General features: G+C 41.5%; 1 protein-coding gene and 1 long non-coding RNA gene across 4 annotated transcripts in view; one reads left to right on the forward strand and one right to left on the reverse strand.

Annotated features, from left to right (window-relative positions):
• Positions 1–21381, reverse strand: part of tmeff2a (transmembrane protein with EGF-like and two follistatin-like domains 2a) — a 100932-nt gene extending 79551 nt beyond the window's left edge. Inside the window, exons 1-2 of the mRNA XM_077579427.1 lie at positions 20652–21381; positions 10656–10765 (exon numbers count right to left, since the gene is read on the reverse strand). Coding sequence (XP_077435553.1) covers positions 10656–10765; positions 20652–20832 — 291 coding nt within the window. The 5' untranslated portion in view covers positions 20833–21381. The remainder of the gene's footprint in view (positions 1–10655; positions 10766–20651) is intronic.
• The window catches only part of LOC144060178 (uncharacterized), a 95485-nt gene that overhangs the window by 66884 nt on the left and 5547 nt on the right, over positions 1–23054 (forward strand). For 2 of the 3 annotated variants that reach the window (XR_013295863.1, XR_013295865.1), the window contains one exon: positions 4718–4823. This is a non-coding gene — a long non-coding RNA (uncharacterized LOC144060178). Of the gene's footprint in view, positions 1–4717; positions 4824–10227; positions 10968–23054 lie in introns of those variants that run through there. The other variant, XR_013295864.1, reaches the window with a different exon arrangement.

Raw genomic sequence — 23054 nt, forward strand, 5'->3', positions numbered from 1 at the left:
GATTAAAGTTCAAGGACACAAACTTTGCAATGCAGCTGGATTTGTAAAAATTGGTCCAGGAAGTTATGAGGCAGCAGCTAATGGATCTGTGCTACTAATGATTTCCACTGAAAACAAATAACTGTTTATTTGGCTTTTCATTTGTTTTTCTAATTGGCTTCAAATATAAATTTCCAAAACAAACCATCGTCCTTATTAAAAGAGCTCCTCTCAGTTCTTTCCTCAGCCGATTTGTGAAACTGTTTTATGGAACTAACCATCTGGCCTATCAGGCTAGCAAGGACACCACGACCTCACAGAATTCATTTCGGCCATAACCGAAGAAATTGTGTTCAATGTTTAACACAATGTCTTCATTTAGAAACGAATATGGAGGACATTTCACATCAGAAAGGTCAGACCGTCGTCAACTGTGAAAATCACCTTTATGGAAGGAAAGCCAGAGGGGGTACACCACCAACTCGCCAATAGCTAAAAAAGTTAGGGAAGTTCTTTAAGTACATGATCCAGTAAGACAAAATGTGATGGACGGGCAGATATGCATAAAGAAGGAAGGTGGCCGTCTGGATGTGTAATTTAGGTGGGGAGCAGTCACTGCGGTCTAAATGAGCTGTTAGGACAGTCTGAGCTTCAGATGGATTGCAGGAACTGGTGCATGTCTATGTGAGCTCCATGAAAGCACTGACAAACAACAATGCAGCGCGACGAGCTCGTAATTAGAACGTCTGCCTCTCAGTCTAAGGTTTGGTGTTCAGATCCTCCCGTATGCCAAAACATGCATGGCAAGACTTCATTTAGTTACATGTTAAGTGAAATCAATAAAGCCAATGATCCGTCCGGTACTACTGTGGCTGCAGACTTGTTCTAGTCTGGTACGTGTCTCATTCTAGTCTGCACAATTTTTGTTCTAACCTGGTCCTATAGCCAAATTCTAATCTGATTTGTAGTTTCTAACTATTCTGGTTCTACTCTTGCACCAATCTAGTGTTAATCTGGTTTGAGGATAAGTGGTTCAGGAAATGAATAATAGATTAGTATGGTCATTGCCTAATACTTGACTGGCCTTTGTCTGATTCTTCTCTGTTCCTAGTCTGGTCCTAACTTGTTCTTATCCAGTCCTAGCCAGGTCCTCGCTTGGAACTAGTTTCTTCTAGTCTTGTACTAGTCTGGTTCTACATTGGTTATAGTTTGGTACTAGTCTGCGTCTAGACTGGCACTAGTACGATTAGATTCAGGTTCGAGTCGGTTCTGAGTGTGGCACCAGTCGGGTCCTAGCCTGTTCCTAGACTGGCACTAGTGTTGTTGTATTTTGGCTTAGGTCTGCCTCAATTCCGGTCCTAATTTGGTCCTCGTTAATTGACCTCTCTTGAAGAATAGTCCAATGTGAGTATGAAATATGTTTTTTCTATGTGTGCCCCGCGATTGGCTGGCAACCATTCCAGGTTGTATCCTGCTTTTCTTTCCAAAGTCAGCTGGGATCGTCTCCAGCTCGCTTGTGACCCTAATGAGGACATGGATGAATGTACACATGTGCTGGCCTACAAATAGACCATTAAACAGGGCAAAATCAATTAAACATGGTGGGAAAAAAGTGTTAGCTTTTCCTTCCTGTCAACAGGATTATGGATATTACGGGTATTAAGGAGAACACTAGACTGCCTTGGCGTAAATTTGCTCTCTTTCAATGCTTCTTCTTGTTTTGAAGTGCTTTGGCAAGAAATGGAAAATGTTCATGTTTCTTAAATAAAAGTTGTAATAGCGGTATTTCTGAGGCTTGGCCTTCAGCCTTCTTCCCAGCGGGAAACAAATTATGCCCCACCAAGGGAATTCTTTTTGACACAATGGTCAGCAACAATATTCATCTCACTCTTCTTTCAGTTCCAATTATTTCTGACTTTGTTATACAGCGCACATCAACCAAAAAAGACAAACACTGTGCCTCAATGGATCCCGTCGTGGAGCTTAAGCCAAGCCCTATTCCCTCGACAGAGGAATTGGAAGTGTTGTCCGGCTAAGTGACAAACTCTTACTCGATGGCGTCTTGTTTCCAAACACTGATCACAACGGTTGCAAAGACAAAGTCGCAGCAGACGAGCACCAGAGACCGGCAAGGATGAGCCGTTTGTTCGAGTGAGGCGGAGGAAAAGACAGGTTGGGAGTAATGGGGGAGACAGACGGTAGGAGGTTGTCTGGCATGCGCCTTTGCCGTTTGACGGCTTTGGCAGTCTTCTCTTGATTAGGACCCGGGCCGCTCGTCCCTACGGAATCTCCCCGGCCAAGTCACGGGAGACGAGCTTTTCTGTAATGGTGTCTGACAGCCTGGCTCAGAGTCACCGAGGAGCTGACACACTTGCTGGATCTTTCAGGAGAGGCGCAATTTTCTCCACCTTCTCCGTCTTTGTCGTCGGCTCGATCCATCACTGGACAATAATTAGAATGAAAGCCGCAAGGCAAGCAGTGATGAACAGGGACCTCACGCACCTGTTTTTCCTGGCCAATCTTCGATCTATCTAAATGATCTGACTTTGTTGCCATGCTCCGCCCACATTAGATGGCGTCGGCAAAAATGTATTAGGATTTAGCGTTGGCCATCTGTCTAGGGCACCTGCTTCTGGTGGAGGCTCATTTGGGTGCATTACCTAATAAGAGTTCAAAGAATAAGTGCACAACCACAACCTGGGATTCACCCTAAATGTCTGCCTCAAACAAAAATGGCCGACTTCCTGTTCAGTTTGCATGGGTTCTTGGGACTCTTTTGTGTGTGTATAGGCAACCGGTAATTCTTTCTCTTTTCCGTTTAGTTTGATAGGAGTAAACTTCAACTGTAAGTGGGGGGGGGGGGGAAAACGCTTCAAGCTTGTTTTTGAACAATTTGTGCCAAACTGCTGCTTGTGTGAAGTGAGTTGAGTACACAGCCACCATCGAATGCTTGCATTTCAAATTATTGGTCACAGGTCAAAGTAAAAAAAATGGCCAAACGGCAGCTTGTATCTCAAAAAACCAAAAGCTTTTGGCAACTTAATCCTTGAAAAAAAAAAAATTCCACACAGAACTGATGTGTTTGCTGATTCTAGATCCTGACTTGCTTGTTTGGCTCCGGAGTGGAATTTTCACCGAGTAATTTATAGAATGGATTAATCACGGGAGAAAGGGTTTAATCAAAGAGCCAAGTAATGATAATTGTACAATCAACAGCGGGAGGAAGCAGTGAGAAGACAGCGATCTGCCAGAAGGCCTCCGCTGATGAGAAACGACTCACTGCGCTGACCACTCATCTCGCCTCGACAAACAGTACACCGTGATTTATGAGTCGACTCAACGCCTCTCAAATGCATTCACTTGCTTTGTTCAATCATGTTCTGCGTAGTCAACTAAATCCAATAAAACAACACTTGATTAGCTTCTTGAGGCGTTTTTAAAATGATTGTGGGATGTCAAAGACAAAACAAACAGGCTTTTACAGTCCTCATTCTTGACTTTGAATGTTGTTGTAGCAAAGATTAAGATGAAGGGACATATTATGGAAAATTGTTTTTTTATTGCCTGTATGAACATATTCTAACGAAAGCTAATTAAACTGCTGATGAGCTCCTTGAAGCTTAATAAATGAACACACGATGTTGAAAACAAAACCGGTTTTACATAACTTGATTCTTGATTTTAATTACAGCGCTGCCTTGAGACACAAGCAGACTTAAGAGTGAGTCGAGATAAAAACCTCTTTGGGATGATTATTGCTTTGACTTGTGAGTAAGAATTTTAGAAACAAGCGCTCCATGGTGGAAGTGGAGTCAAATCAAGTCGCCTCACAACAGGCAACAGTTTGGCAGCTTGTGAGTAATTCATCTGGGGGGGGAAAAAAGAAAGAAAAGAAAAACAAGTTGCTTCAAACTGCCAGTTGCCCCTCCCACTTGAAGTTTACTCTCAAAGTAAGCATCAAACAAAGATAATTACCTATACATGTATTTAAAACAGCCACAAGTCCGTTTAGCATAACGCTAACAACGCAGAACGTCGTTGACATGCTAACAAATAGCGTGGATGTCGCAGAGCATCACTCTTTAAGGTTTGGATATTTGAACACAAACGCTGAAGCTTCACACAGATACTTCCTTTTTGAAGAATGAGCAACATGCTGCGGCTCGCTGAAGAGGTGCGACCGTCTCGGGTTGTCGAAGAATATCCGTATGCGTGTCGTATACTGTCCCCATGTCCAATGAATTCAAGCAAAACTTGTTTTAATTATTTACATTCTTTTTAATTCTATCGTTGGTGATCTTTTTTAGGAAGTTCAACATAACAGAGCAGTGTGAAAAGAAAATGTTGTTTAACGAATGGTTGTTTCATTTGGAAGGAGGATTTCAGATGTGACTAAGCTTTGTTATGAAACAAGATCATATCGCCAAGGCTGTTAGACATATATATGAAATATAGACTTTTTAAATGTTTCCCATAAAGTGGGAAGATCCTTTTGTTTTCCGCTTATTTCTCACAATGACCAGGACATCATCACCCTTTACATCGGGTATCGATATGCATACGGGAGGGAGTAACTTGTCCGCTCGCGCATAAACAGATTATTCCGAATGTTGCAGAAAACGAAATGTTGACCTCAACCTGAATATTGACTGCATGTAAACGTAGCCGCTGCGTCTGAATTTCTCCCCATTGTGGTGTCACAATTAGCTGAACTTACAAAACAACTGCTCCCCCACAGAGTGTCTCCGCCCCTGACTCGGCAGCTCGGCTGGGCAAAGATCTGCCACTTTCAAGCAACACTTCCTCAAGCTGTACGGTGTCAAAGCAACACAAAGTCATCCGAGGTGAGTGTTTGCCAGGCTCCTCGCCGTTCCGTGCCGAGACATTTTTACGGGCCTAACCCAGGTCGTAAATTTGCCGCTACACAAACACTCAGTCCCGATAAAAAGATGATAAATGAATGCAAATGTATGGAGTGAGGTCTGCGTCAGAAGCTGCTCTCCCCATCAGCTCGGCTTGTGTGAAACGCTTTAATAGGAGCTGTTTTATTATTTCAAATGAGGTGTCATAAACCCACCGGCTTTGTGCGGATTTCTTTCTTGTTTTGTTTTTTAATATTGTGAGCTTTTGTGCATCATACGTAGTCAAGTTTTTTTTTTTTTTTCCCTCGACGCCTTTGTTCAATGAAATATGAAGGACATGCTGGCCTTCCGCTCGCACCGTCAACATCGCGTCAAGCAACATGAGCTCTTTGAAGTGCAGAGAGCTTCGGCCCTCGCGAGCCCAACGTTACAAAGCTTTCAGGAAATAATTTGAGACCTCAGAGGGAAATGGCGGCCACAGCGGAACAACACATGCGCCCCAAAACATTGCGTTATCTCGTAGATCTGTGGAAACGCAAGCGTGGCTCAGCCCGGTGCAGATTAAGAAGCCCAACGCGTATTCGGATGTCAGCCAGCACACGCGCAGCCATGTTTAAAAGAAGCTCCCATTCAACTTTCCCTGACTGCAAAGTCGAGAGGGTTTACATAAATTAAAATGGGCTAATCTGCCCAGCAGCCAAAGCGTCGCATGCATGCATGTATGCCATTCAAATTTAGGGAATGTGCTCGTTTGTGGAAATGTACAAAAACACTCAGCATATGCATAAAAAAAAAAGAGCATTCATTGTTCCGTGCAGCAAACATTGGAAATGTACTTGTTAAAAGCTTGTCCTCGTTTACTAGCAATTTAAACGTACACAAACAAACATAATTCAGTTCATTATAGTCCAATATTTCGTTCTTTGCCACTCTTGGTCGTCTTTAACTTTTCATTACATGTGGCCGCGCTTTTTTCTACATGATCTTCAAGTTGCCTCCTTCACTTCCTGTTTAAAGGGATACTTGATTTATTGAGCCATTTTCAGCAGTGAAACGTTAACATTTTGTCCAGAATTAATTTGATAACTTCATTATTTTTCATGTACAAATAAAACCTAAAAAAAAAAGACAATTTCCCAGTGACTGTTTTAAAAACAACTGGAATGTGAATTCTCAGAATTAAAGGGTCCTCCCTACCTTTGGGCATTTGAAATGCTCACCAATGTTTGGGATGTATCATCATCACCACCCAAAATAGGAAATCCTGACATCAATAAAAAAAAAAAAATTTAAACGGATAATGGCATCTTACGAGAATAAAGCTGTATTTTTTTTAAGTCTCTTGTTCAAATTTGACTGACATCGTAATAATGCAACTTCATGTTAATTGAAAAATGCAAGTTTCTCATAAGATTAGGATGACCTTTTTATTCCAACAAAATATGTCGTCTTTCTTATAAAGAGTATGACTTCTTTTTTAAGTCAACTTTATTGAAAACGACAAGCGCCAAACGTATTTTAATACAGAGAAGATAGAAGAGTGACTTTGAAGGGTTACGATTAAGGATGACTATAAATGAAAGGTGAGTCAACAGACGGTAGTTTACTTTTAGTAGACTCACCTGAATAAAATGCTCATTTAATACTTGTAGTCACCATTTCAGTGTAATGTTACAGAAAGGTCAACATTTTCTTGGAATTTTCTGCTTTTGCAAAATAACACCAAGGACCTCATTGAAAGACTTTTAAACATCAAAACTAACCTTTGAATTGCTTATTCTCGATGAATGTATAATGCCCTAAATAACAAATGATTAGCTTTGACCCGGAAATCACATAAAATGGAGATCATCTGCTTTTGTCTTTGAACTCGTCACGTGTTACGTTTGATTCGTATTATTAGCATTGTGAGCGGTACATGGAAACATTTGACGTCTGTAAGGTTTGCGTGGACCCTGAAAGTTTGAGAACCCCCAAATTAAGAGGACACAAGATCGCGGTTTGACTGGAGGGGGAGAAAGTGTGGTGGGAATCCGTGCGAGGTGAATCGAATTCATCTTTGCAGTGAATGACCTCCATTGATTGCGGCACATCAAACTCACTTTCTCCTCAGCGACTCCCTCGCATGTCTCGTCCTCTCAATTTGTTCTTGCAAAAAGAAAAGGGCCACACGCATCCATAGATTAATTCACAATATGGAACAAGCTAATAGTAGATATTAGGGATGAAACGGCTCATGGATAAAATATGAAATGGTTAGCATTGCGCGGATTGTTTTATTCTAGTTAATAGTGTGTTTAGCGTCTCTGAGAGTAAACGACTCTGGCAGCGGCTCCTCTTTGTATTCGTTATTTTTGCCGTGTTGTAGCCGGCTCAATTTTCCAATTAGTGGTCGGTACTGTCAAACGACATCCAAGTCGGAAGGTCCCTTCCCATATGGAATTTGTCAGTTCTCTCCCTGCTTTTCTCAATTCAATTCATTTCTGAAAATGTCTTAACTCGTTTAACCGAAGACTCATGCCTGTCCGTAGATGCGAATGGTTGCTTTTCTACTGTGTACATGTTGGGGGACAACAAGTCCCCGAGTAATTAATAGCTGACTTGACTATGGCATCTGTTGCCAGTGTTTATTAGCGGCTTCAGCGTTAGCGGCTAGCAGCTAGCCGCTAAGCAAGTGCCCCGTGCAAGCTGAGCTGACAGAGTTGCCGTTGCCTTAAAAAATACAAATATATACAAATAAGTGCCATATAAATATGATGTATTATTATTATTATTATTATTACTTCTGTACTTATGACGTCACTTTATGGTGAGGGATTTGTCTAAAATCTTATTAACAGTGAGCTACTAAGCAAATTAAAATGTAAAAAAAAATCTGATTATCTACAAATGAAACCCAATTGGTCATTATTAACTCATTCACTGCCATTGACGGCTATAGACGTCAAAAATTCATTTGAACCGTTTCTATTAGTTTAACATTTTTTTCTACTTTTGTTGACAAGAGTATGAAAACCTTCAGAAAAAAATATTGTGCATTTAGAACAGATATCATTTTTTAAATTGATCATGAGTTAACTAGTGAAGTCATGCAATTAATTACGATTAAAAAATGTAATCGCCTGATGCCCCTAATTTTTAATAATCTTTTATTTTCTTTAAAAAAAAAGGTATAAAAAAAAAGATTATTAAAAATTAGGGGCGTCAGGCGATTAAAATTTCTAGTTGTAGTTAATCGCATGTCTTCACTAGTTAATTTTTATAAAATTTTTAAAAAAGAAAATATAAAAAAAAAAGAAAAAAATATAAAAAAAATTAGGGGCGTCATGCGATTAAAAGTTTTAATTGTAATTAATCACATGACTTCACTAGTTAATTTTTATAATTTTTTTTAAAAAAGAAAATATTTAAAAAAATAAAAAAATAAAAAGAAAATTAGGGGCGTCATGCGATTAAAGGATTTAATTGTAATTAATCACATGACTTCACTAGTTAATAAAAAATAAAAGATTAAAAAAGAAAAGAAAAAAATATTTAAAATTAGTGGCATCAGGCTATTAAAATGTTTAATTGTAATGCATGACTTCACTAATTAACTCACGATTAATCACAATTTTTTATATCTGTTCTAAATGTACAATAAAAAAAACTCTAGGTTTTCATTCTCTTGCTAACAAAAATGGAGAAAAAAATGTGAAACTAATAGAAATAGTTAAATGAATTGATGGCAGTGAATGAGTTAAGTGGAGATGTGTTTTTGGTTCTGTATTTATAATTGTTCTTTAAACAAGCAAAAAATTATAGATATATTTTATTTTATTCCCAATACTGGATTATTTGATATCATTTTCAGTAGGATAGCCGAAGATCAAATCCGCCAAGCTTGAACTCCGCCTCTCGCACAAAGTCAGTTGACAGCACTTTTGGTCGATTGCAATTTATCAGCCGCCAGTCCGAACAACTAACTACCAACCTGTTAACCTTCTTGTGACCAATAAGAAAGAGAGCATTGTCACATGACTAACTTGGGACCTGGCATGCAGGGAAATTCATTTCAATTGCTGCCATTTCCAAGTCTGAATGTGCAAAACGTTTATGCATATTCAAAATGATTTGTGTCTCACTGATACCGATAACGTGATCATTTTGGTTCACGGTAATCCTAGTTTGAAATCTTCCTACCGTTTCATCTCTGCAGTAGCTGGAATGGAATATTTTATCTGACAGTTGTGAGTAAAGTGTTGACTTGAGGAAATACAGCCTGGACCTATTTATATGCCATGCTGATTATTTCCAACACTGGCTAGCAAAAAAAAAGAAAAGAAAAAAAAGGTCCCACATGATTTGATGTAAAGAATAAAGATATCCACTTGTGTTTTCCATGAAGCGGTGGTTTTAACTTCTACATTCTCGTACGGTCTGCTGATTGCCTGAGACCACCTGAAGACAAATGGCGCTGTAATGTCATTCTTCTCCAGTGCTCATCTCATTTCGATCTTTGATCTCAAATATGAAAGCGCGATAGAAAGCAGGTGACCAACGGGGTGTCGACGTGCCTCGTCGTACTGACGTGCGGATAATGAACAAAAAAAAAAACAAGATGAGAAAATGTGTCACATCAACAGAACTTGGCGTCTTCATTCATATCAAGGCATGCATTGCATGTCTCAAATGCAAACGTTGTGCCAATCAATACTCAGCGACGAGCTTGCTGACTTTTTTTTTTTTTTTTTATAGTTCTGGTCATAAAGTTAAGTACGAGCCATTATCAAGAATAGCACCGTTTCTAGGATTTATGTTATTAACGAGCTCCTTTCAGTCTTCGGCCTCATCAGTGTCAAGGTTGTTTACGACTGCGGCAGAGTACGGCGGTCCGTGGCGGCGACACGGGGGTTCACAAGAAGCCATAAACGGGCCTCATTTAAAACCCGCGCTTTGCTTTCCGAGGGCTAATTATTTCCAATCGGGACGATGGCTTTCGATCCGGCTGATTTCAGGTCGCGGTACTCCCAACTCACAGGCTCAGCTCAGAAAGATTGATTTTTTTTTCTTCTTTCTGTTGTTTGAATCGCACCAAATTCGATTTATATGCGGCGTGCGGCTTCCGAATACTCTGATTTTTAAAGTGGACGGACGGGCCACGTTAGATAACAAGGGGGAGTGTATGTAAAATATTGAAGACTGTTGCAGGACTTTTGATAACATAAATCAGCGGGTCAAATGATTGAACGGAGGGGGTCGTGTTACCGGCGCACCCGTGTAAGACGCACTTACACTTATTAAATATAGACACAAGACGGACAGTAATGACAAATGTCGTCATCTACAAGCATTTGTAGAATTGTGAGTCAATCTGCATTTGTTTTGTGTATTTCATTTGCATCAGGAAGTTGATGTCCAACGCTTTTACTCTTCCTCTGATGGCCGACGCGTGTTTTCCATCTCAGCACATGGGATGGAATGATTAAATCCATCAGCCTCAACAATCATGTCAGCCGTCACAATTTAAGAGCAGCGGGGCCAGACGCAACAGCATCTGTGACATCACTTCCTTCCGGTCTGCAGCCGATGACGATTTGGCCCAACATGGCAGCACTTCCCTTACGTAGATGAACGATCCCCCCCATGAGACACAACTCAACTCATTGGGAGTTTCATACGGTTTTAGCAGAATTTTAGCATGAATCACCCCGAAAAAAATATATAGATTGACCACTGAAGACATAACAAAGTGGCAAAACATGCTGCTGGTCCCTCCAAAAAGGGAAAAAGTAAGCCAAAGAAAATAGTAGCAGGCTTGTTTCGGGATCTTACCTTGAAGTCACAAATGCAAGTCACCATGTTCCCAATTCGTAGGCACTCGGCGTCAAACTTGCACGTGTTGGTGTCGCACAAAAACAGGTCCGTGTCTCGGTCATCAAAACCTGGAAAGATCAAATTCAACGAGAAGCAAGCGTAAGCGTAACTTCCTTTTGCTATTAAGCGCTACAAATTCTGCTTCATATCCCAAGACTCGAGTTTGGTCTTACAACTGGCGTATGCAGAAGAAAAAAAAAATCACATTGACTGGCCTCTTCTGACTTTGCTGAGCTTTGGTGGCTATTTTAGTATTTTTCTGTACTTGACATGAGGGATAGGGATTTTTTTTTGAGCTAGACAGAAAAAGTATCGATAAATCAGCCGATTAACTTAAAAAAATATATAATGGATTTTCACAATTTGTGGTCTGATGAATGTCAACATACAAAGTTATTGTAGCCTATAGATTTATGTGTACTGCAATAAATAATGAAACCAATGTTACATGTGTACAACTACTGTAAAGTACATAAATGTAAAAAAAAAATATGAAAACGTCAGCCATTATCGTGGGGGTCACAGAATTCAAATAAAATATCTTGTCATATTTTTCAGATGAATCCTTATTAAATACTTTGTGTTTGCTTGCATACAACAAAACTGAGTTGGGGGCAGCAGTCTCGGGTGGGGGTGGGGGGGGGGGTAAAAATGTGATTCACGCGGCCACGGCAAATCTCGAAAGACTCCATCAAAGCATCTCGAATCAAATCAAAGAGCAACACGAGTCCGAGTCAGACTGCATGAGCTCGAGAGCTTGAGGCGATTGGACGACCTGGACTGATTGCTCTCACACGGATTTTGTATGCGTGCGTGTGCGCGCGTGGGTGCGAGCACTATTGTTCAAGCAGCAAATAATGGCTACAAGAGATACGGGATATGATGCACTGCCGCTTTACAGAAGCTCGTCAGAAAATCCTTCCGAGAAAAAGCCATGTTGTAATTACTTTTGCTTTTGTACTTCAAAAGCAAATCCATTATCTATATTGTGTGCGTTTGTTTGATTAATATTGGCTTGATGAGAACCTAAAGGGATTGTCGCGATCCTCCTGAGATGTCGCGTCGTTCCTGCAGAAAGGAGATGAAACCGTGTTTGTTTATGCTGCGCTTTTTGGGAGATATCGTTGAAATGAGATTGCGCTCTTTGCATGTTGTCTGCGCGTTTCAATTAGACGACAAGACAGCTCCAGTTCAGAAACAGGTTGTAAATGGAAGAGTGGAAAAGTCGTTCCACTCGCATCTATAAATTTGAACGTGAATTCACAAATGGCTGCCAAAAAGCAAATGCATTATAGTATTGATTATTTTACAACATACTTTACAGATAGAAATGTTTAGTTTAAGCCATAAAATGACCTTCTCACATACTTTGAAAGCACGTTTTTTTTTTGACATACTGTAAACATATTCGAAGACACGAACAAAAATCAAACCACATCAATGGTCAATTTCCATACTTGCAGTTTGAACGACGTTTGTATAATATGGACGCAAACATCAACAACACAGAACACCGCCAAGCGTTTTTATGACGCTGTCGTCTAAATCTAGAGACAGGAGGACGCCAGTGGCCAATTCATGTGCCAGAGGAGGTTTGGAATTCTTCAGTTATTGAGTCAGTGAAGCAATAGGAACTTTTTTTTTTTTTTTTGCAGGCAACCAAGAATTCTCAAAAGGCCAATGCACAAATATTGGCCATTGACCATTTGGGAGGTCCACGAGAAAACACAAAGTACTTTAAGTAAAAGCAGCAGAAACATTCAACTTTCAAGAAAGACCATAAAACGACTCTTAATGATATCAGCAACAAACTCCAGTGGGAACTCTTCAAGCGGCTTTTTTTTTTTTTTTTTTTTTTTGCATGCCACCATGTGAAGGCACAAGAAAGATGCTTGACGACTTAACAGCAATTTTTTTTTTACGGCTTGCAGAAGTGATATTCGATTGAAAGTTGGGCGTGGTGATTTATTTTCACTTCACAGACTTTAATAAATTGAATCTTTGTAAAAAATTTAAATAAAGTTTCCTTCCAAACAGTGCTATTTGTATCTGATGTAGATGCGCGAAATAAAAGCTGAAATAGTCAGCTCAAATGTGTCCATTGACTCTAAGTCATATAAATTGACCATCATTCATGATTGCTTACGATACATTAACGCATTGTTCTGATAATGAATTTAAATCCTATGTAAATACAATATTTGCCAAGATATACAACACAGCAATTTAAGCTTTATAATTGCAGCTGCTTGAGATCCGTCGCAGCTCACGGGAACATTGATGCGGGCCGGCTAACAAGTAATATGGTGATCAGCCATTTTCTTTTTAGAGATTTCTTTGGACAATAGATATTAAGAGTCCTCTGTGCCTCCTTCTACTATAACCGCGGCTCACACCACTTGAAAAAAAAAAAAAAAAAAAAAAAAAAACTCCTACTCATGACAACCAAGCAGTCATAAACGCGCAGCAGGGCAGACCGATGGTGAAATCAACCTGCAATTTGCCAGGGCCGTAAATGACCATAAAGTGCGAGCTCTCGGAGCAAATATAGTCGCTGAGTCAAGAGCGCAGACTTAAGAGGTGCTTGGAGTGTCTGGGACGAGACCAAGCTCTCAACTCATTGAGGACCCATGGAGGACATCTCAAAAAGTAGACGCATGATGTCCACTATTAAGGGCCATCAGCTGGTTGGCTGCGTGGAAATGCTACTAAACAATTGGGCAGCGCTAATACAAATTTTTTTTTAATCAAATAAATAACCACATTTGAGCAGTGGCTGCAAATGTACTCACACTTACTACTGTACTTAGAGCACGGATGCTTGTGTTGAAAAAAATAATAATCTGGCAAAAGTAGCGGCATTGATTCAACTCCTTTACAAAACGATGTAAAAGTAACAGCTAGCTGCTAACAGCTAGCAAGGGAGCGCTCGTCATGTGTGTGTGTGCGCTTTAATGCTAACAGCCTGACAGTTGCAGTTAACTGCCTCTTTTATTTTTAACAAATGACGCTTACTTAAATGAGCAGACAAAAGCGGGACTGTGGTTCTTACGTCATTTCGTCCCACAACCCAACATGGCCGCCCGCTGAGACTAACGAATCGTACTTGCTGATGTTTTCAAGACAAGCTTGCTGCGATGCTCAATAAAAAAGCTAAAAAAAGTAAACGGTTAATAATCTTATTTTCTCTTGTTTAGGGTGACCAGATGTCTCATTTGGGTGGGACAGTCTTGTTTTTTTGAGTCGTGGGTCTCGCATTGACCGGCACTAGAAGTACTTTCTGCTTTTGTTTCTAAGAATCATAGGAAATGCAGTCCTGTACATTTTATTCGAATACTTGATTATTTGATAGAATTTTTAATAGGATACTGAATTATTAAAATGCTGTATATTCAATAGCTGCAGCCTTATAGTATGGATTTATTGGGTCTTTTTTTTATTTTCCATTAATACCCAGGTTGCACCTGGCGGGGAGGTTGGAATAAAAAACAAACTTCCGAAGGTACAGTAAAACCAAAACCAGACAAAAAAAAACATTTTTTCTAAACATTTTTTTATTGTTAGAAATGGGTTTGCGTACAATCGTTTTAAAAAATGTTTTCTCTTATAGTCTCTCTGTAAAACAACAATTGCCGGTGGGTCCTGAATGTAACGTCCACAATGAACAGTGGATCGCGTGTACTTTTTGTAGCTTTTTGGTTTGGTGGCGGGACTTGGCTCAATAAAGACTCGGCAACTCCGTCCTATACAGAACACGCATTTGCGGAAAGGGCCCGCAAAATCTCCGATGCTGAGCATCAGTCTTCTTCCCTAATGCTGTAGCCTCGCGTTTAGTTATTGTACCTGTCAAAGGGTTTGATGTTGCGCGCACAGCGCGGCAGCCTGCTGCCACCCGGGCCTTCCCTTACATGATTATACATCGCCTGGCAAGCGCATCCACTTCATAATCAAATGTGATTCATCAACGCAGTAAGGGAGGCTCGACTGCCGCGCGGGGCGCGCACGTCAACAACTCCAAATGTGCTACGGCAATTGCATTGATTTCACCGCCGTGTGTAAAAACTCTGGCTGGGGGAATATTGTGAGTAGGAAATGATGACAAAATCGTTGATTTTGGTAACAGCTTACTGAATGCACGCATACTTCTTGACTACAAATTAGGAAAAACATTGATTGTATTCTCATTTAACCGATGTGTAAGTCAAAAAGCGCCCTGTAATTGACTGGCGAGGGAAGTCAAATCAAATAAAAAATCTTGACAATAATATATTCTACAGTGTGCGGCCCCACTAGTTTAAACACGGCATTCGTCCAGCATTTTCAGGAGCCTTGAAATTGGGGCGTCACCGTTGGTGTGTCGAGGCCACTGGGTTCAAAAGTTGTGGTCAAAAGATATCCTTCACATATTTCAGTTAGATGCATGCAGTACAACATGTCCGCAGCAGAGGGTAAAGTCCATGGATGGTTGAATTTAGTAAAGTTCCGGGTTTGGGTCAGGTGATAGAAGGCGCTTTAGGGTTGAGAGTTTGTCTTGTTTGCCACTAAAGTAGTTACAAAAAAATAGCACGGCACAGGCGCCAAGGATACACTTTAACAAAAAAAAAACGGGTTGTATATATATATATATGGTATGGTACGGTTATATGGTAAAAATACGGTGGTTATATTATTTAAGTATATATAAACCCCAAATCGGTGAATGTTTTCAAATTCAGCTAATATGTGCAAATAAAAGTTCACAAACAAATTGATATCTCTCGAGTACGTCTTATCTCTCACATCAGTTTTGCGCGGTTGCCGGCATAAAGTCCGGTTCATCGTTTCCTTGGGAGTACAAAAAAGGTGGCAGCAATTTGTAAGCGGCAGAAAAACAACATGAGAGGTGTCAGGTTGCGCGTCTCGCGTTTCATTCAAATACAGGAGGACGCTGAAGAATGTGAAGACAGAGACATATGAGCTACGCTAGCGGAGCGTGAAATCAACGATGACCTCACGGGAGCACAAAACTGGTTGCTGTGTGAAGCTTGACGTGGGTTCGGCTTGTGTTATCCATCACTTTGCAGGGGGAACGCGAAGACAATCTTTCAAATAGTGCACTGCACAAAATGATACCCAAAAATGGGATCACTGTGTTTATTACTTTTCAAACAAACTAACGTCAAATTCCGTGACTACAGCCTGCACCCGTGTTTAACACGACCCTCCAAAATGACCCTTAAAAAAGCATTTTTTTCTCTCTACTTGTAAAATAATTGAATGAAAAAGTTTTGAAAGTAAAAATGAAAACTTGGATTAAAATGACATATCTACCTTTTTGCAACAAAACTCATCTCATCTCAATCATTGTATTTACTGGCCTGTGTCCCAGTACTTTTGCAAATAGCAATTTTTTGGTTCCATTATCCACCAAGTCAAAGTGAACACAATCTGAATTCTAGCATTGAAAGCTTCCTCTCATTTCAAATGAGCTTGTTACTTACTGTATGCATGCGGCTTAAAAAGGCATTTTCAATTGGCAAAGTTGTAAAGTTTTATGCTTTCATTTGTCAGGTACGAGCAACTCCAGTGGTGACACAAATGAGACCATTGTTGGTGATTAGTTGCCGTGGTTGTGCAACAGCAGGTGTCCATTTTAAGTAGCACTTAAACAAGCGCCAAATCATTGTTGGCCTTTTTTTTCTAATCAGCTGCCGGTTGCTGCGTCATGAGGCCGGCAAATTTACGCTCCCCACCTCCCCGCCGCGGGAGGAAGTTACCGTAAGTTGAATAATTCAAGAAAACAAGCCGACAAACATCAAATATTCAAACGCCGATGTTTATATGCCGACGATTAAGATGGCAAGAGAAGCACTTACTTGTCTAAAAGAGAGCGCTTGTCAGCCAAATGCATCTTCCGCCGACCTACCTGGAATTTCACAAGCGACGTTTCAGCATTGCGCTGATAAATTATTAAGTGCAGTAAATGAATGATGAAAGGCCAACAAGCAGCAAAGCCAGACTTCCTTTTTTGACCTCTCCTATGAACTGAACATTTTTTTTCCCCCTAATAACATGGCAGCAAATTATATATCATCACCGTCATCGTTACTGTCCAATGACATGTCCAATGTTCTTCAAACCCATATTTGGTGCGTGTTTTGGAATTTCCAGTAGTTAGGCAAGATCAATTAAACAGAAAACAAGTTATCTTTTGGGTTTCTAAAAATGCCATCCATCCATTTTCTTAACCGCTTTTCCTCACAAGGATGGCGGGGGGGTGCTGGAGCCTATCCCAGCTGGCTTCGGGACCCTGGACTGGATGCCAGCCGATGGCAGCCATTGTCACGTGTACGGTTATTCGGTTCACTTTGCTTTGAGACGTTGCTTCGGTTGAATAAAGTAAGTTGTGATGTCACCGGATAAGGCTGGCAGCGTGAAAGGCTGCGAGCGAATGAGCTTAAGTGGGGTGGTTAGAAATCAATCGTGCAAGGCTGTGAAATCGTTTTGGAGAATATTCTTCTGCTTATTGTTTCGATGGGACCCTAATGTAGTGCTATCAAAAAATGGCCAACATGGCGGAAGCATGAGGGAGTAAGAGAGAGAGAGAACGATGCTTGGCGTATGTCACGCACCAGCAACTCACGTGACACTCTTCAAACAAGTGATTGAAAGCAACCGGCAAGTTTTCATATTTCCGCCCGTTCTCGCCACACTCATTAGCATTGATTGTAGCAGCAGAAGGCAGCTGTTTTGCGAGACGGCGCTAATGAATCCATGCGCTAAACGACCAGCGCCGCGCAGTGGTCCACAGTTAATGACCAGCTTGTGGACATATTGGAGCATTTTGCTGCAAGAGTCGCACAACATCTCCAGAGTCGGATCCAAAAGGAGAGCCCAATCGAGTAATTGGTGTTGGAAGGCGTACACTCCAAAAAAGCGCTCCTCGCCCCTTTGCTCTTGCTCGCGACGAGTTTCACAAAAGAGACGGACTTTTCCAACAACTGAAATGTTTACAAGCCAGAATGCGTCGGCTCGTTTCTGCTGCCAAGTGGAAGGAATTAATTGATGCTGGAAACGAGTCGCTGAAGGCAGAATTTTGCAAATGTCTTAGCATGAGCAGTTCAGGTTGGATGGTTGGATGGCGGTGGATGATTAAATACGAAGATAATCCATGTGCTTTATGAATTGCGTGGGAACGCTGAATGCTGAATGCTAAATATTTGAATGCTTGGCGTCTCGAACTGTTGGAATGAAGAGCGGTTGGCGGTGTGACGTCAGACAAGCGCCTCCAATAGGGGGAGGAGCTGGTGAAGTCATTCCATTTTGGGGCTTTTTTTTCCAGATTTATATATAAACTAGTAGCATGATTTTGTTTTTAATTTGCCTATTTTTCTCTGCTGCTTGTCTCCTCGTCCTCCTTACAATGAGAAAAGTCAAAGCTACAACTTGTCGAGGTGCCAGCAGCAAAATCTCTGTTTTTACTTCCTGGTATGCTACGTCAGCACTTTCCAAAATGGGCACGCTGGCCGCTGTTTTGCTGCGTGACTCTTTCACGCTGAATAAGTGCAGTGCGAAAAGGGCTTTAACCGGTTCTTTTAATCAACACGAAATTGTGTGGGCATCTGTCATGTTATGACAAAATGTATGAAAAAGTCTCAAGGACCCATGTTTGAAATTGAACAGGAAGTCGTCCGTCCATTTTGGATTGGCTGAATCATACTTGGGAATTTACCCAAATGAGGCCCAATCAGAAGCAAGACAGATGAGCGCCACTCAAAGTTTTTTTGTTTTTTTATTTTATATTTAAAAATGCATTTAAAATGCAGCACAATGGAATTTTATTTTTTTATTTTTTATTTTTTATTTTTTTTATTTTTCTGGCGAGCTCAGAATTGATCATTCGGTAATTTTACCACAATGCATTTTGATTCATTTAATGAACTCTTCTGCCTGCACCCGATGCGAGGGAGCGAACCAACGCACGCTTTGTTCCCAGCGTCTGCACTTAAGCCTGCGCAAGGCGTGTCGGATAAAAGCTTTTGTCTCAATGCACACGAGAGTGTGAAAGGAAGTGAGGAGGGTGGCAAGCGTGCATTTGGGCAGGATGTGCAGCATTATCGACACTCATTACCCACAAATCATTAGCACTGATCACAATCGGCAGAAAAAGAAAAAAAAAATCTGTGTGCTGATGAGGACAAGCCGTGTAAGAAAAGAAACTTTCTTCACCGAAAATGATTAAAAAAAAAAGGAACTGCTCATCTCGTTCTCAAATGGGCACATCTGCTATTTGATCTCCCAGCATCCTTCCTCACTTTCCAGATCCAATTACGAGCTTTTGCACTTGGATGTCCAGCACTCATGCGCTGGGATAACAATCAGTCCTGCACGGGGGAGAAGGAAATGTTCCGATTCTGGCTGCAAGTCATCCACTCATATTGACGTGCGCCACTTATGAGCTATAATATCAATAGTGGCGTGGCGTGTAATTGGCCGGGGGCTATTTTAAGGCTTCGGCCAGACTCGGACGGCCAACAGGGGAAATATACAACCGCGCGCCGCCTGCAAATTATTACTCTCCAAGCACACTGGAATAGTGCTAGGCTAAAAATGCTCATGGGTCGATGTGACCCGCTCTTAATTTGTTTCTTGCGTACGGGAAAAAAATGCTCTTGGGTCAATGCGACATGTTGCTAATTTGTTACTTAAATAAACCAAAAATACTCACGGGTCAATGTGACCCACTGCCAGTTATTTATTTCATACAGCAAATATGCTCATGGGTCAATGTGACCCACTGCTATTTGTTCCATACAGCAAAAATGTCAATGTGACCTGTGCCTAAATGCTTCCCAAAATGCTCATGGGTCAATTTGACCCGCTGTTAGTGTGTTCCTGTACACTAGTTTGTTTGCTAGGTTACAACAAAAATGCTCATGGGTCATTGTGACCCAGTTAATTTGATTATTTTGCACAGTAAACATTTTCACGGGTCATTGTGACCCACTGCTATTTCTTCTATACAGCAAAAATGTCAATGGGTCAATGTGACCTGTGCCTAAATGGTTACTTTAATACTCCAAAATATTCATGGGTCAGTTTGACCCATTGTTAATGTCTTTCCATACTCTAGTTTCTTAATAGGGCTACACCCAAAAAAATGCTTATGGGTCAATGTGACCCAATGCTAGTATTATTTTAAACAGCATGCTAATAGGTCAGTTTGACACAATTAATTTGTTTCTTTTGCACAGAGAAAAAAAATGATGGGTCATTGTGACTGACCCACAATGGATCAATGTGACCTGTTGCTAATTGATAATTTAATACAGCAAAAATGCTCATGGGTCAATTTGACCCACTGTTACTTTATTTCTCCATACTTTATATTTGTTTCTTATGGGTCAATGTGACCCAGTAAATGGGTTTGTTTTGCACAACAAAAATGTGAATGGATCAATGTGACCGTTTGCTAATTGGTGACGTTACTACACCAACAGCGTTCAGGGCTCAATTTGACCCACTGTTAATTTTTTTCTTTCATGCTTTTAACAGTTGTTTCTTTTGATAGGCTACAACAAAAATGCTCATGAGTCAATGTGACCCCCTTTTATTAATTGTTTGCATACACTAAAAATGCTCTTATAGGTAGGCTGTATGTGACCAGCATTTTTTAATCAATAGGGAAGAAAAGAAAACATCAGTAGGCTATGTATGAACCCACCGTCCTCCATACGCCCATCAAAAGCTCCGAAAATCTCAGAAATGAAATCACCAAGACATTTTTCCGGGTCAATTTGACCCACAACAAAAGAGCAGTGTGAAATGACGGCAGACAAATGCAAGACATGATGTCTCTCCCATCCCCAACTAAAGCATCATGCATGCGCCTTTCCCAAACGCCAGGATGCATGATGCACATCCCCAGCCCGTCTATTCGCACCCCCAACTTGTAATGTATGCGCCGAACCTCACCCGAGCAGTTCCAGCCGGTGGGCGTCTGGCAGTCGCTGAGGGAAGACGGGAAGGCGCGCAGTTGCTCCACCGGCAAAGTGGCGAGGAAGGAGAGCAGCGTGATCCGAAACCAGCCTCCGGTGACGCCGCTCCAGCGACGCGGCCGCCCGAGCTGCGCCACCGCGGCCGGAGGAGCCTCCATCGCCGCCGCCGCCGCCGCCGCCGCCGCCGCCGCCGCCGCCGCCGCTCACTGGCCGCTCACTGGCCGCTGTCGCTGTCGCTTCGGCGGCGGCACCGCCGAGAGACGCGCGCCGACGACGGCCACTCCGAACCCGGCTGCTTCCGCGGGGCGCTCACACGCCGACTGCGGAGCATTTTCCAAACGATGCCGCGCGCCCCATCAAAGAGACCCTTCTTTTCTTTCTTTCTTTCTTTCCTTTTTTTTTTTTTGTTGCCCAGAGATCAACCACCTGCGACGGGGGAATGGATCGGGGAGGTTCGCTTCAGGATGGAAAAGTTATCCGAGGAAGGTTGATGCTCGCGGGAAATGAGGGTCGGGGGGAGGAGAGGTGGGTGGAGGAGATCGAACCCACACAAATAAAAGAGGCGACGCAATTCAGAGGCGAGAATCCCAACGCAGTAATGTCATAATCATAATAACAATAAAATCCACGGGTGGAAGAAAAACGCTGCTGTCCTGCCTGGATGCTGCCTGGGTGCATGCGTTCGGAGTTTGGTGGCTCAATATTGCAGCTCTCTCTCTTTCTCTGTCTCTCTCTCTCTCTCTCTTTCTCTCTCTCTCTCTCTCTCTCTCTCTTTCTCTCTCTCTCTCTCTCTCTCTCTCTCTCTCTCTCTCTCTCTCTCATCACGTGGACAATGTGGGTGGTAATAACAGTCATTTTTAACAAATAGATATCATATTCAAGTTTGAGGGAGTCATAGACGGACATGATTAGTTTCCAGCAGTATCTTGATGAACATGTTTCTATTTGAAGGTTCCACAACATGACAATCACATCAAGAAGAAGAAAAAAAAACATCTGTAGTGGCTCCTACAAAGTCAAAAATGTTAATTTCTTAAACCCATACAATCCTTAAAACTACTTGGTCAAAAAGAACCCAATTTTGGTCAAAAATTGGACCGAGCTGCTACTTGGGTCTATTTGGCCAAACTTTAGATTGTTTTGTTTCAAACAACACAAGTTCTGGGATTATTTTATACACGCACACACACACACACACACAAAAAAAAGGTTTGTTTTGCACAAACCCCCCAGAAAGTAGTTGTCAAGTAGTGGGTGGGTTAAATTTGTCACCAAATTGCGTTAATTTTGACCTAGCTGTTTTAAAGGATCTTTTGTAGTTTGTCACCTTTTTACTCGTGGCTGCCACCTCTGGCCCAAAGTGTAAATGCAGCATCTGTGTCAGGCTCGTTCACGGTGCGCGCGCGAGCGCGTGCGCGATTTTAAGTGTCATGTCCGCTACTCCGTGGGAAGGCGCGTGACGTCAACCCCAAAGAAACTGTGGAGTATGCGGGTTCACACACTCCACTATCAAGGGAAGACAAAAGCTGATAGGTGCAGTCACAGTAAAACAGTCGGGGCTCTTTGTACTCATCTGGGCATTGGTGGAGCATGCATGATGTAGAGAAAATGTCTCATCAGCGCCCCCCAGTGGAAAGCGGACAACATTTGCCAGGCGAGGGTCCCTGGGTCGGTTGCCAGTCCAATCGCAGGCCACTGAAGATTTCGTGCAAATCCAAATGGTGAACTTTTCTCTCAGCAGCGTCTTGTTGCTCCTTTTTGATATTTCAAAGGTTTGCCAGACTTTGCAGCTGATTCCTCATGGCGCACACAAACAAAAAGACGCTTTTGTTGTATCTTTTTCTCAAACTGGAAGCGCAACCACAAATTGCTCGGAGGGGAAACATCATTGAGACATCATCAGGGTAAACATTTGCTGAACAGAAGCATGAAACATATTTTGACCATGATTGGAGGGAGGTTTTTTTTTTACTTTCTTGACCTTCAATAACCTTCACAAAAGCTTGAGCTGTCTGTAAACCAAAGAAACAGCAAACCAACATCTTTGCTTTGTTTTGTTTTTTATTTGAAGTTATGTGTTTTGTTGTTGTTGTTTTTTTTGTGTGAAGAGTTTAAAAACAAAAGCCGACCTCTCCATTTTAGGGGATTGAGTCAAATTATGACAAAGATGTCACTTCATTGCAAAAGCAGACGACTTCAAGGAAATGATTTGGTTCAAAAACTGGCAAGTCCATCATTTTCACATCAATTTTAAAAAAAACTGTAGCTGCTGCAAAATGCAAATGGCAGTTTCTGAAATCAAACGTTTATTACTTTTATTTTCAATGAGTTTTATGTCATTTCCCCCCCCGGGTTACATTGGATATGGTACAGCTCAGTT

This window comes from Vanacampus margaritifer, chromosome 11, assembly GCF_051991255.1.
Source record: "Vanacampus margaritifer isolate UIUO_Vmar chromosome 11, RoL_Vmar_1.0, whole genome shotgun sequence".
Taxonomy (NCBI): domain Eukaryota; kingdom Metazoa; phylum Chordata; class Actinopteri; order Syngnathiformes; family Syngnathidae; genus Vanacampus; species Vanacampus margaritifer.